At 37.9% G+C, this 14,066-nt stretch overlaps 1 protein-coding gene across 10 annotated transcripts; it reads left to right on the forward strand.

Moving 5' to 3' along the window:
- Positions 1 to 1,452: 1,452 nt before the first annotated feature.
- Positions 1,453 to 13,582, forward strand: LOC18446308 (BRAP2 RING ZnF UBP domain-containing protein 1). 10 transcript variants are annotated; one of them, XR_016047123.1, is made up of 13 exons: positions 1,453 to 1,702; positions 2,117 to 2,232; positions 2,372 to 2,480; positions 2,708 to 2,822; positions 3,944 to 4,041; positions 5,711 to 5,817; positions 6,185 to 6,260; positions 6,358 to 6,434; positions 6,584 to 6,637; positions 6,836 to 6,979; positions 7,125 to 7,189; positions 13,047 to 13,101; positions 13,224 to 13,582. XR_016047123.1 is itself a non-coding variant. In XM_088855255.1 (12 exons), exons 5-12 carry the CDS (start codon positions 3,982 to 3,984, stop codon positions 13,377 to 13,379), a joined length of 918 nt encoding a protein of 305 aa, XP_088711381.1. In that variant the 5' UTR covers positions 1,453 to 1,702; positions 2,117 to 2,232; positions 2,372 to 2,493; positions 2,708 to 2,822; positions 3,944 to 3,981; the 3' UTR covers positions 13,380 to 13,582. The 10 variants fall into 10 exon arrangements, 8 of the variants coding, with proteins under 8 accessions (XP_088711381.1, XP_088711382.1, XP_088711380.1 ...); XM_088855255.1 differs by having other exon boundaries at positions 2,372 to 2,493; positions 6,185 to 6,461; XM_088855256.1 differs by having other exon boundaries at positions 2,372 to 2,493; positions 6,185 to 6,434.
- Positions 13,583 to 14,066: the final 484 nt, after the last annotated feature.

Below are 14,066 nucleotides of genomic sequence, written 5' to 3' on the forward strand. Positions count from 1 at the left end.
ACAACACCTCTACATAGATAAAAAACTTAACAAAAATTATAAATAAAATAAATAATTAATTCAATAAATTAATTTTTTTTAAAAAAGAAAACAGAAGATATGAGTAGGCAAGACCTCCTATCTTTACAAGCATATGTGGTACTAGAGATTATAAAAATATAAAAATAAAAATTTGAGTTAGAGAGATCCATTTTACTGAAAATGTTTAAACTTTAGTTTGATTATGAAATCCATGTAATGATAAGCAAACACTAGAAATTAATATATTTTTAGTAAAATAATGAAAATCTACATTGCAATACCATGGGAGCTTAAAATCTAGATTTTTTAAAGGGAAAAGTTTATATAGCCGAGGCTCTAAACAGTCACATTCGAGCCTCCGTAAAAAATTGCACTAGACGAGATTGTTTTGATGCCCAAAAATCCTCATATTGATCATCTCGATATCAAGATGCATGGACATGAGAAAAAAAATTGATTTCAAGTTTTGGAAAAATAATGTATTTTGTAATGCATTTTTTGACTGTCAATTTTTAAGATTTTCAAGTTTTCATAGATCTGTCGATCTACAACATTTTTTAAGCTTTAAACTTTATAAATAAAGATGAAAATATATTTTAAGGCTATCACAAAGATTTCCAGTGTTGGAACCAAATTTCTCGATACTATTTAAAGGTAGGCTCTAATTTGATTGTTTAGAGCCTAGGCTCTATACAAACCACACCCTTTTTTAAAAGGGTACGGTTTGTATAGAGCCTAGGCTCTAAACAATCAAATTTGAGCCTACCTTCAAATAGTGTTGAGAAATGTGGTTTCAATATTGAAAATCTTTGTAATAGCCTTAAAATATATTTTTATATTTATTTATCAAATTTAAAGCTTAAAAAATATTATAGATCAACACATCTAAAAAAACTTGAAAATATTAAATATTAAAGATTGACGACCCAAAAATGCGTTACAAAATATACTATTTTCAAAACTTGAAATCCAATTTTTTCATATGTCCATGCATCTTAATGTGATATAATCGATTTGAAGATATTTGGGCATCAAAACAATCTCTTTTAATGAAATTTTTGAAGTAGGTTAAAATTTGATTATTTAAAGCGTCGGCTCTATATAAATTTTTCCCTTTTAAAAACCTCATATTTTATTCCGCATCAAAACAATATCTTTTAATGAAAATTTTGAGATAATTTGAAATTTGATTGTTTAGAGCCTCCGCTTTATATAAACTTTCCCCTTTTTAAAAACTTTCACATTTTTTTCTTATTTTTTCCCAGGATAGGCAGATCTACCGATCCGGACCGCGATCCATAGATCTGGACCCTTTTTGTAGAAGGGCTATTGACACACATGAATTGAAAAGCCAACTTTTGCTGATCCATTCATCGTTCACCACATCAAACAGTTGCTATTAAGTTAAGGTTCTTGCAGTGATGGTGGCTAAAAATTTCACTGCATAATCACAGAATTCAACACCATAACTCTGCAATAACATATAATCATGTTCACTCTTAGTATACACTCTGTTGAGATTCCATTTTCAACAACAAAATATGGAGATGCTTCCTCCTCTCCTACTTCTACTCATTCACTCTTCTTCTTCTCTGGAAACCCTAGATTTCAGGAGAGCAAGGGCATCATCCACCTCTTTCGCAATGTCTCTGATCTCCCTGCGTCCCCCGATGCCCTTCCTGTGAGTTTCTCAGCCATGAATGAATTCTATTTCGTCTCTTTTGCCTTTCTCTCTCTTCTTGTTAACCTGGAAGTCACCCATTTCCTATGCTAAATGGAATTTGGGTTACCCTTTTTCTTTTCTCCTGTCATTCATTTTTGGTCTCTTTCCTTTTCTTATGTTCTAAAATTTGGGTTTTGAAGCAGATGGATGAAAATTTTGAAATTGGTATTCACTTTTTGGGTTGGGTGAGATAGGATTCGAATTCTCCTGTTTCTTCTTCTCTTTCCTCTTCTATTGTACTTCTTTTTTCTCTCTTTTATCCCTGTTTCTCTTTTCCTTTTATTTTAGCTATGGGTTTTGAAGAAAATATGTCATGATTTCAGAACTGGGGCTGAAATTCAGTTTGGATTTGAATTTTTATGACATTTTCAGGAAGGGAGGAGCACACTTGTTTGCGTTCTTGCAGTTCCAAATCACATTACCTATGCTGAGTTCTTCCAATTCTCTGGCTCATTTGCAGAGCACATGTTGGAGATGCGAGTCATTAGGTTGCTGCCTTCCTCCATTTTGACTTATAAGAAGTTTTCCTGATGCATTCTTTTGCTTGTTACATGTTTGTAATCTATTGGGATTGGTTATCTTCTGTTACCTGGTTAATTGATGGTTTGGACATTTTGGGGAATGCAGAAATGATGGAATGGATGATAGGTACAGTGTTTTGGTTATGTTTGAAAATCAGAATTCTACTGATGGTTTTTTCCGGCATTGCAATGGCAGACGTTTTTCATCTGTGGAGGTTCTAATCCTGAGTAAAAACTTACTGTTCTTTATTTAGGTTCAGTTAACTGCTAATTTAAGTAGCTCTAATGTCCCTGCCTTGTAGCAGAACTAAGAACCTTTCTCAGTTGTCACCTAGTCTGACAATTTTTAAATTTTGCAAATAGTAAATATTTCATGGGTAGTTGCATCTAGTCTCTTGGATCAATGAAAAGGTGTTGTTTTGTATTCTTTGAATTAAAACAGGCAGAGGTTTGTCATGTTCTCTTTACCTCCGACGTGCGATATACAGATTCAATAGAAATTGCTGAAACTCCTCCCAAGGGATTGACTGAGTTACCAACATGTCCGGTTTGCCTTGGTAAGTCTTGGTTCTTTGTGTTCTCTTGAAAATGGCATTCTAAGTTTAGATTTGATTGCATGCCCTATAAAAAATAAAATCAATAGCTCTGAAAGGCACTTTTCTTCTACTTACACAAGCAAGATTGATGTTTTGTGTGTAGGCCTTTCCATGAGACAATTATATTTATTCTCTAACTTGACTGGGTGCTAATTTCCTGAACTTTATCAGACTTGCTCTTGGAGCTTGTGTTTGCTCATAGATTACTTTTTTTGGTTCATCATCATCATCATCGTCATTAGAGCATTTTCTCAACTATTTGGGGTTGGCTAAACGAATCTTGTTCTGCCATTCTACTCTATTAACGCCCTAGCATAAGCAGATAGCATAGATTTAGGATTCATGGAAAGTTTTGGCAAACTTTTACATTGGCTGCCTACTTAACACAATCTACCTCTTTTACCCAGGCTTAAGACGGGTTAAGGTAAAGTTTAAAGTCATCACCCTTCTTAGATCAACTTTTTCCCATTCATAAACCTAAAAATTGTCCTTTGAATGAATGCTAAGAAGAAGTGATATTAAGACCTGTTCATATAAATCACCACAAGGGGGTACCTGCTCTACACTAAGCTGATGTAAAGGGCATTGCTACAATTTTTTTCTTTTGTGTGCGTAGGTGTGATAATTCAATGTTTGTATTTATCTCTATATATAACCATTTACATTATCGGCCATCTGTGACATGTATCTTTTCTGAGAAAAAAGAACCAAGATGGGGTTGAGAACCATTGCTTTGGTGCCCACGTAAAGGGCATTATTTCCTTGCCTGAGTTTCATTATTGGTAAATGGATGGACGCTATGTACTTAGCAGATATTTGGATTTATTTATAGTTGTTTGAAGTTGATTAAGTTGATTTGTATAGCATTGCATTTCGTTAGGTTCTTAGCTCACAATATGATCAGATCTCTTATTACATTTGATTTTTCTATTTAGTTTGTGTTATTCAATTATGCGTGAGAGGTAAAGTGGGTCAAAAGCGAGGCTATAGTTAACCTTGTGAATAGTTTGTTTTTTAGTTCTAACTTTTAAGTGGCTTATAAAAAAAGAATTCTTATATTTATTTTTCATGTAATGATGTAGAGAGGCTGGACCAAGACATCAGTGGAATTCTTACTACGATGTGTAATCATTCATTTCATGGATCATGCACTGCAAAATGGACTAATTCTTCTTGTCCGGTGAGAGAATGTAACTTGCACCTTAGTTATATTATGTTTAGATTTCCATCTCTTGCTAAAATAGATTTTCTACCGATTTACATGTTGCTAGTATGAGAATATACTAGGAGAACTTTTAGGCATCAAGCTTTTTTATAAAATTTGTACATAAATATTTACAAATACTGGTAGTTGTCATGAGGTGCATCTTGAACAAATTGATCTCATTTTTTATCTTTAAGTCTATTTGATGTGAGCTACAAATCTTGAAGGTGCCCCTTACTTCTACAGAATAAGAAGGGTGCCTTATACAAACCTCACCCTTGATTAAAATAATGTTTTCCTCTTAATTTCTCAATCATGGTGTGAGAGCCATGATTCTAGGTGTTTGGTCGTATAGTGCCAGTCAAATCTTTAAATTCTTGTACAAAGATGTGGCTGATGAGGAACCATATTTCAAATTTCATAATTCATACCCACCCGGTACAAAGATGTGGCTGATGAGAAGGGTTCTGAGTTTAGATCCATAGAAACACCAAGCACCCACTGGTATGTAACTGGGGAGTTCCTCGAAACCCCTTCTCTTGCCAAATAATCTGTTAGTATATATTCACACTAGAGCTAATTACTGGAATTGCTTCCAAAATGTTTTCAAACACCAAGGACACTCTGTTTTCATACTTCTCCAAGAAATGACACTGGACTAGTCCCCTTCGAGTAGAAGTGCGCTCCAAATAGGATCTGAACATTGAATACTAGTAAGTAATGCATGGCTTCAAGCCTCCTTTTCTTCTTTTCTTTTTTTTTTCTAATTATGAAGAAATGCTTCATCCTTGTTGGAGTTGCAATTGGCTAATGTTGCCTAAAAGATCATAAGGATCAGTCCCTTATGTTACACCTGCAATTCCTGCAGGCTGTGGTTCCTTTTGGAACTTCTGTCAAAGTTGAGTTCTACTGCTCCCTTAGCAGGTGGTATCTATCTTGATGGCCAGGTCTTGCGAACTTGTTTGCTCAAAGAGATTGCATGTGGCTGGTGATCAATAGTCGCTCCTATTTCTATTGGTTCCCTAAGTAACGCTTTTGGTGTTTTGAAAAATGACCCAGCAACATATCTTGATTTTCTCAATAACTTCTGTCAACATATGTTGGTTTTATCAAATTGGTCATGTTTTGAAAAATGACCCAGCACATACCTCTGTTGGTTGGGTTTTGCTACTGCATTTCAAAGACATTTTAACATGCCTGTGAAGTATTAGAGACTTGGTTATGCCATGGATTGAATGATGTAGGAGCTTCCTAAGGGAATGTAATGTGGTAAACATATCTTTATATATGTAGAGCCTGCTTGAGCACATGACACACAACATGCACAATTTTGTGAGATCCCACTACTGGCCCACCCTTTTCCATTTATGCTACATGTCTCACTAAGGTTGTGCTCATTCTTTGTTTCATTAAAATGGTTCATTCATTTTTTATTTTCGAATTATACCTGCCTTCAACTACACTGCATGAAACAAAAAGACCGCTTGTTCTCTCAGTTACTTTTAGAATTAAAAATAAAAATAAACATCCATCAATCACGCATTGCTTCATGACTGCTATGATGGTGGTGTGGATGCGAAAGAAATTACTCTTTTGACAAAAAATATAAGATAAGATAGTTATACTTTTATCTGCATGTTTTCAGGTCTGCCGATTTTGTCAGCAGCAACCTGAAAAATCCTCGTGCTCTATTTGTGAGACATTAGAGAATTTATGGATTTGCATTATTTGTGGATTTGTTGGATGTGGAAGGTAAATAATAGAACATTCCATGTTCCTTCTCTCCTAGATAGTGACATGACCTTGGACTCGCTAGGGTCCCAAGCCCGAGTCAGAGGCTGACTCGGCCAAATCGTTCTGGTTTGATGAAAATCCATGACTTGGGTCAGATTCAGCCTGATTCTTAGGGTTATTCTTTCGGACCTGGCACCCGGTCGGGTCCAAGTGACTTGGGTGAGTCCAAGCTCAGGTCGCTGAATTTTTTAACCTGCCTCCCAATAGCCGGCAATTTCCTATGGCTGAATTGAAAAAAATGACTTTTGTATATCTGATTCTTCAAAATTAGTTTAGGAGACCGTATCAATTTTTATGTCTATAATATTGACCAATTTTATTTCAGGTATAAAGAAGGCCATGCTATTAGGCATTGGAAAGAAACACAGCATTGCTATTCACTGGATTTGGAAAATCAAAGAGTATGGGATTATGTTGGTGATAAACATGTTCATCGACTAATTCAGTCAAAAACTGATGGAAAGCTAGTTGAGTTAAATTCGCATTGTGGATCTGTAGATGATGAATGTGGGAGCTGTGAATACAGTGGGGATTCTGGAGTCAGTGCAGCTCTCTTTAATAGTAAATTTGAAGCGGTGATTATAAACTTTTGCCTTCTCACTGTAAATGACTTTAATCGGGCTCTTATTTTCTTTCTGGTCTACTGTAGCTCATGAAACAGAACCTAAAATGTTTGCTTCTTTCCATGGATGAATATCTCCATAATCTTTTATTCTGACTACAGATTGTGGATGAATACAACCACCTACTTGCCAACCAGCTTGAGAGTCAGAGACAAGTAAGTGCAGTTATACAGCATGCCTGTTTGAGTCCTGAACCTCTGTATTTGTTCCAAAGTGGTTAACATGCTTCGACTCCTCAACAATTTTGAGGATCGAGTGATTTTGAATGTTTTGCAGCTTTCAATGGGCACGTTTTGTCTGTGCTCTGTTACATTCCTTTGTTATTTTGATAAGCCTTCTGTTCCATTTGTCAGTATTATGAATCTTTGCTTGTGGAGACCAAGGAGCAAAAGGATAGGACTGTTTCTGCAGCTGCTCGTGAAGCCGTGAACTTGAAACTGCAAGAGATGCATGTTAAACTTGATAAATGCAGCGCAGAAAACAGAGGCATTGCTGATGTAAGTACTCTCTTATAACTTTTTGACCACAGTTTGATGTTTTTGTGGTATGTTTGGCTAATTTCATGTGTGCATTATTAGTAGTTTTAAGTTTGAGGCAGTGATGCCACCATACATCTCATGTTTACTTTTTGCTTTCATTTAGGCCAATGACAAGCTTATGAAGAAGCAAGAAATTTGGAAGAAAAAGCTTCAGGAAATTGAAGAAAGGTACCTTATTTTCCTTGTTTGGCTGGAAGTTTTCTCTTGCTTTATTTGATGGGAACTTTTGTTGTTGGTGGAATCACTACCAAGGTAGACATTTTTGAAATGTGTTTGGAAGACCTTCACCTGAAAACACATTCTGAGAAGCACATTATTTTGAATTGTTAAACAAACTTGATTATGGCGATTAGCATGCTCTTGATAAGTCTCTGCATATATTTTATTGAAATTAATATGGTATGATTTATTTTAATGCTTTATAGACTCCATACATACATTACTTGTGTAGTTGAATCCATAGTTGTGAACCACCAGAAGCTACTCTTGCAAGGAGGTGTAAGTTTCTATCAACATTGAAACTCGTCCAATGCTGACTTCACTTGAGGATCGACTAATCTCAAAGCATGAGAGATTAGCTACTATAACTAGAAATCCTTATCATCTTGGAGACAAGTTCTTTTGCAAGCTCATTAGATTATGGATTGATACCTATACTTCAATTATGTTCTTTGGTTAACTCGTACTTCCGAAATTACTAGTCTCAACTCCATATATAATGCTGAATCTGCAAAGTTTACATTTTAGGACCAGTTACGAAGATTTGTCTTAGTTGCACAGTTTCATTTATCCAAAAGTGAAATTTTAGAGCAAGTTTGAGTCTTGGTACCATGTATATTTTGGAGAAAAAATAAGTTAACAGTGAAATGACATGAACCATGATCATGATATAAAACACCTCTAACAGGTTCTAAGGTCATGGAGCAAAAATGGACACAGGAGGCTTGTTCTAGTGAATGGGTGAGGAGAGAAAACTATAGTGTCGAAATTATATTTGGTTTGCTTAATGTTGAATGCCAGCATATCTAAAACTGTAGTGATTGGAAAGGATGCTTCTAGTGTTGCTTCCCTTCCCTTATGGGAACAGAAATATGACTATGGAAGATTAGAGACCGGAGTGTTTATCATAGTATATGGTTTAGGATATGTGGGATTGAGAGAGTTGTGTATTAGTTATTGTTCCATTATAGTTTTGGACAGAGGGTTTGGGGAATTATTCTTAACGATTTCTATGTTGGATGAGCTTTATGTTGAGATATTTTGTAATCTGATGCAAGAATGAGGTATGACTTGGTGAAAAGATTTTCTTTTATTTTGATAATTGACTTGGTAGATAGATTTCTTGGTAGATAGATTTCTTTGGCTGCTTGATGATAACATGGTGGTTTAAGCATATGATATTGCTATCTAGGCATATAAATTTTTTGTTTTCGCTTAGCTTAGGACATGCTAAGGCTTGCAGGAAAGAAGATAGGTCTTGCAAACGTAGGTGGAACTCTTAAATCTCTCAAAAGAAGGATTTGAATTGTCTTTCTTAATTCTCCTTGAATTGGCCCTATAGGGGGGTCTCTATATATTAACTAGTCCCATGCCTAATATGTGAGGATTATGGGCTAAAAGTTGGCCTTAATAAATCCCACATGTGATGAAGACATCAAGAGACCTTTTGGAAGCCTATAGGTACTATCCGAAGTCTGTTTAGGTGTCCTAGAAGTACTTGGATTCATCAATTAGGTTCATTGTTTTGCTCGTAACCTTTCAATGGAGCATTGAATTCAGACAGTTCTTGATCTGTTGGAAATATTATAACATTTTTGACAATTTAATATAGTATATGACCTACTTTGGATAAGATTTTAGGAAGTGAACTTATGGATGTCAGTGTCAGACTCCTAATTGGGATTTTCTAGGTCTAAACCCTACCCTAAATGGGTCAATCACAAAGGGATGTGTCTCTGCATCTTCTAGCAGATCTTAGGAAAGCACGAACAGATCCATTCCTTGCATGGCACGGATTGTCTCATGTATGGTGTGGAATGTGCTGGCCATGGATTAAAATGGGATTTGGCGGGTTATTAGTATTTTGTCCATAACTTTCAAATTGTACATCGAATTCAGGTGATTCTTGCAGTTTTTAAAAGCTTATGGAATTTCCCAGGTTGGTTTAAATCATATAGCCTAATCTGTGCTGGTTTTGACTGGGTCTAAAGGGTTGTCTCAGGGTTTCAGGGGTGCTGAACTTGTATCCATGTTGTTTCTAAGGGATTAAAGTAATTTGGGTGTAGGATGATCAAGGCTAGGTATTTCCTTGACTTTAGTTGTTGGGTTTGGGTTTTGGACATCCTCGAAATTCACTCATGTATTCAAAGCAGTCTTTTTCATTACATAAACGCAGGTTGGAAGGAAAACCTATTTTGTGCTCTAGCAAATATGCTAATATGCACCTAGCTTAGACTTCTACTCTGATAATCACTCAGACGTCAAATGTGGTTATAGTAATACTAATCCAAATGGAGAATGCTAAAGTGTAGGAGCTCATTATATGGTAGTCTCGATAAAGAGGGAGCAGAGGAGCTTAAGGACTTTAGGTCCATTGGCCCGATAAACAGCTTCTGCAAAATTTTCTCCATAAGTGCTTGCTTCCCGTCTCAAAGAGGTTCTCCTTTGGGTCATCTCACCTTACCAAGTGGTTTTTGTCAAAGACCGCCAAATTCTCAACGGTGCCTTTGTAGCCCACGAATGCATCCAATCTCAACATCTCTCTTGAATGTCGGGTGTTGTCGTCAAGCTTGAGTGGGAAAAGGCATACGGTCAGGTGAATTGGGCGGTCCTAGAGGAAACCCTGCTTCAGGGTCTGTCGGGGAATCTGGATCCGAGGTTGCATTTCAAATCCCTTCTTCTCAGTTATCATCAACGGATCCCCCAAAGGATTCTTCCCCTCCTCTTGTGCCTTTGGCAGAGCGACCCACTATCGCCTTTCCTCTTTGCATTGTTGGGGAGATTTTCAGTAGGTCCATTTCTAAAATTTACCAAAATGGACTCATTGAAGATTTTAGGATTCAGTCCACAGGCCCGGCCATCTCCCACTTCCAATATGCAGATGACACGCTCCTCTTCTGCGGTACTTTCCACCTTCAAACCAACACTTTGTTGTTGTTCATCAAGTGCTTCGAGTTCGCCACTGGTTTCAGGGTGAACATGAACAGGACTAGGATGATTGGGGTATCTTCTGAAGCCGAAACCATCCAGGACTTGGCTAATCTCTAGAGTTGCGAGGTCCAATCCCTGCCCTTCACCTATTTGGGACCATTGTACATTGCCAAGCCCAAAACCAACCAATGGAGCCACCTTATTGACAAGTTTGAGACTCGCTGGCTGGAAAGGCAGGTTTCTCTCACCCGTGAGGAGAGTCACTTTAATCAAAGCCACCCTCTCTAACATATGCATATTTCAGATTTCACTCTTCCACATGCCTTCCTCGGTAGCTCGCTGACTTGAACAGATCATGTGCAACTTCCTGTTGTCAGGGGACAAGGAACACCGTAAGTTCCACCTCCTCTCTTGGGAGAGAGTGTGCCTACCCAAAATCTTTGGAAAATTGGTATTCGCCACCTTAAATTGAACAATCTTGCCCTTCTAGGAAAATGGTGGTGGTGTTTGACCACCCAGGACAATCACCTACATGTCATTCGTTGCAAATATCGCTTCCCCTCTTCCAAATGGCTACCTTCTTGCAGGGCTTTATATCATGCTTCAGGGATGGGGAGATAATCCTGCTAAGCCTGCCTCAATTCAAAGTCTATGTTAGATTCCTGCCTAGGGCAGGTGGTCATGTGAGGTTCTGGTTAGACCTCTGGCTTGGCAATTCCACCCTCTGATCATTTTGATTACTAGAATTTGGAATCCCAGGTTCTGTAGGGCCCTAACAAACGCTGAGTTGGATGACTTCCTTGACATGTCTACCCTACCCCACTCTTTTTTCACCCTTCTTAGGGAGCTGATGGCATCATCTCTCACTACGTCCGGTCGCTTCTTTGTCTCTTCCTTCTGCCGCAAACTCCTCTTGGGCTCTACCTTACCCTCCCCCACTGTATCAACTCTAGGGCCTTGTCCCCTTTCATTCCACCTAAGATCCAAGTGTTCAACTGGATAGCCGTTGCCCAAAGAGCCTTAATTGTTGACCAACTCCGAATCTGGGGCCTACCCATTCCCAATTGGTGCATCATATGTATGGAGGACGAGGAGATCAATGCACATCTTTTCGTTCATTGCAAGGTGCACAGAAACTGTGGGGGGACCTAGTGCAGCTTTTCAACTGGTGTTGGGTGACCCCCGGAAATGTTCCCAGTTTATTTAGATCCCTTTACCCCTTCCCTTGCAGCAAATATGGGATTTTGCTCTGGCGAGCCTAAGTGGCTGCTACACTGTGCCCTGTGGGTCCTTTGGACCGAGCACAACAACAGAATTTCAGTGGTGTTTCTTCCACACCCACGGATGGCCTTACAAAGGAAGAGATTGGAATCTGTCATCTTTTGGGCCAGGAACAACTCAGCCTTCAAACTTTTTTCACACACTGACTTTCATCTCAATTGGCAAGCCTTACTGCACCTCTCTCCCTCTCACATTTCCAAGGCTTCCCTTTGGAGGCTGCCTGACCTGGGCCAAATTAATCTCAATTTTGGTGGCTCCTCCTTAGGCAATCCGGGCCCAACAGGGATTGGGAGCATCTACCGAGACCATGAAGGTTGCACCCTCCATTGGACAGGCAGACTCTACCACCGCAGAAGCCATTGCTCTCGTTGAAGGCTTCTGCAACTTCAACACCTCCTGGGGTCCCATCCTCATCGTAGAGGGAGATTCCAACAACGTCATCAACTGGGCATTGGGCTCATCTGCCAATCCGTGGAGATTGGCACATATATTCGAAGAAATTTTCGCACATTTCCAGTGAGCTTCTCATCTCTTTGTCGCACATAAGGCGGGAAGCAAACGCTATAGCTGATACTCTCGCCAAAGATGGTGCCCACCTTGCTGAGATCTCCTCGGGATCTTATCCAACCATGTTCTATGAGCCTCCTGTTTAGTTGTTTTTGCCTCTTTGTATAGGCTTGTTGACCACTTTTATTCTCTTGTAAAGTGACCCTGAGTGGGTTTACTGTATACGGCACTTGGTCTGTGGGTGTTCATTTTCTATAAGGTTACTTTTTGTGACTTGTACATCTTGCACTATTTTTTCTTTAATACAAAGTAAATGCTTCTCAAAAAGAAAAGAGTAATTCCATTGAAAAAAAAAAGAATCAGATTGTGAGTTTCTAAACACTTAGATCTGACATCATTGGATGGTCTGTTTTCAATCTTAGGATGCCATTTTTTGCAGGCAAATATACAAGGCATATATGAACTTTTTTTTTTTTTTGTAAACATTAAGAAAAAATTATATACAGGAAATATATGGTTCTTATCAGGCACATATGTGTGTACATGTGTTCAATCTTTTTTTTTTTTTGTGAGCATTAACTGTAGAATTTATTGAGAACATTTCCTTAGGATTAACCCTTAGTGACGCCACACCCCTTATCTTTTCTTACTATTTTCAAGTGTCGTTTTAGGTCTACCCTTTACCCATATTGAGCCTTCCCTTTGAGCTAACTCGCACCTCCTAACAGATGCTATATTGAACCTGCTCCCCACACATGCCAGCTCACCTAAGTTTACTTTCTCTCATCTTATCGCCTATTAGTGCCGCACTAAATTCTCCCGAATGTATTCATTTTGAATTCTCCCGAATGAAGTATGAGTGAATATGTGTACATAATATCTGTGCATATATACACCCATGCTTCATATAGTACTAAAAGGTTCTTAATGTTTAGTAGATTATTTCATAATGCCAAGATTGTGTTACTTTAAAAGGATTAAACATGAATCTTATTTTCTAAATAACATATCATATTTCACATAATTTTATTGTTTCTCATGTTTTCTAGTTGGAATCTTTGATCAACTGATATTTTTCTCCATTCAGGGAGAAAATGGCAATAAAGGAAAGGGATGAAAAGATTATGGATTTGGAAGAGCAGGTTTTCCTCGTCTATCGACTTCTATTCCATTGTAGCTTCTTTCTAGAACATTGTTTGTAATATTTTTTTGAAAGTAGTGATGCACTAGAACATTTCTACTAATTTTTAATATGTTATTCCAGGTTAGAGACTTTATGGTTTACATTGAGGCTCAAAAGACGCTGGATAATCTGCCAAATACAGATGATGTCAAGGGAGGGACACTCTTACCTGTCTCAGTTCAGTCACCCTCAACCAACACCAAACACACAACAAAAACAAACCGAAGACGACGTTAACTGTCTACACTATTTTGCTATATGCAATTATTTTTGTGCAGAAAGCTACCGATGTACGTATCTGGATGAACCCATTTAGGCTAGACATGGCTTTGGTAAATACTGTCAGTGGAGGAAATTTGGAAACCAATTCTTAATATTGAAAATCAATAAAGGATGTTTCTTAGTATTGAAAATCAATAAAGGATGTTCATTGTTCCTCAGATTGCACAGTATTTAATTTCCTTTTCAACTCCTCGTTCTCTTTCCTCAGTTTCATAATCTTTTGCTTCAAGATTACAACATTGCGATTTGAAGTTGATCCTGCAAGTTGGTTGTCATGCTACGCTTTGCTGATCTTCACTGCATCAGAGCAAACATTGGGTCACAATAGTTTGATTGTTGGAAATGCTTATGCCCAGCAATGCACCCTTTTGAAAAATGGATCATTATTTCTCTTGGATATAAATCGAGATAGGTTCATATACCAAGACATGACAATCAAACCAGCTAACTGATCCTTACATGCTTGTTCTGCATTTTGGAGCTGTTTGGCCAATTTAGTTTTTGCCTCCTGTTCTAGTTGGAGCCAATCCTTCAGAGAGCCCGGATGTCATCTTGATCTGTTGCATTGTATACATCACAGGCATGTTCTCTTAAGGCTGTTTCTTGAACAACCATAACTGTTAAAAACTGATGCTTATGATT

This window comes from Amborella trichopoda, chromosome 13, assembly GCF_054954075.1.
Source record: "Amborella trichopoda isolate Santa Cruz 75 chromosome 13, AtrichopodaSantaCruz75HAP2 v2.0, whole genome shotgun sequence".
NCBI classification, from domain to species: domain Eukaryota; kingdom Viridiplantae; phylum Streptophyta; class Magnoliopsida; order Amborellales; family Amborellaceae; genus Amborella; species Amborella trichopoda.

What these genes read in the sequence shown, in the direction of transcription:
- LOC18446308 (XM_088855254.1), top strand. Translation starts at nt 1,511, where the DNA reads ATGTTCACTCTTAGTATACACTCTGTTGAGATTCCATTTTCAACAACA. An exon ending in AGCTTGAGAGTCAGAGACAA is followed by an intron (nt 6,638 to 6,835) that starts GTAAGTGCAGTT and finishes TCCATTTGTCAG; the next exon opens with TATTATGAATCTTTGCTTGT. An exon ending in AAAACAGAGGCATTGCTGAT is followed by an intron (nt 6,980 to 7,124) that starts GTAAGTACTCTC and finishes GCTTTCATTTAG; the next exon opens with GCCAATGACAAGCTTATGAA.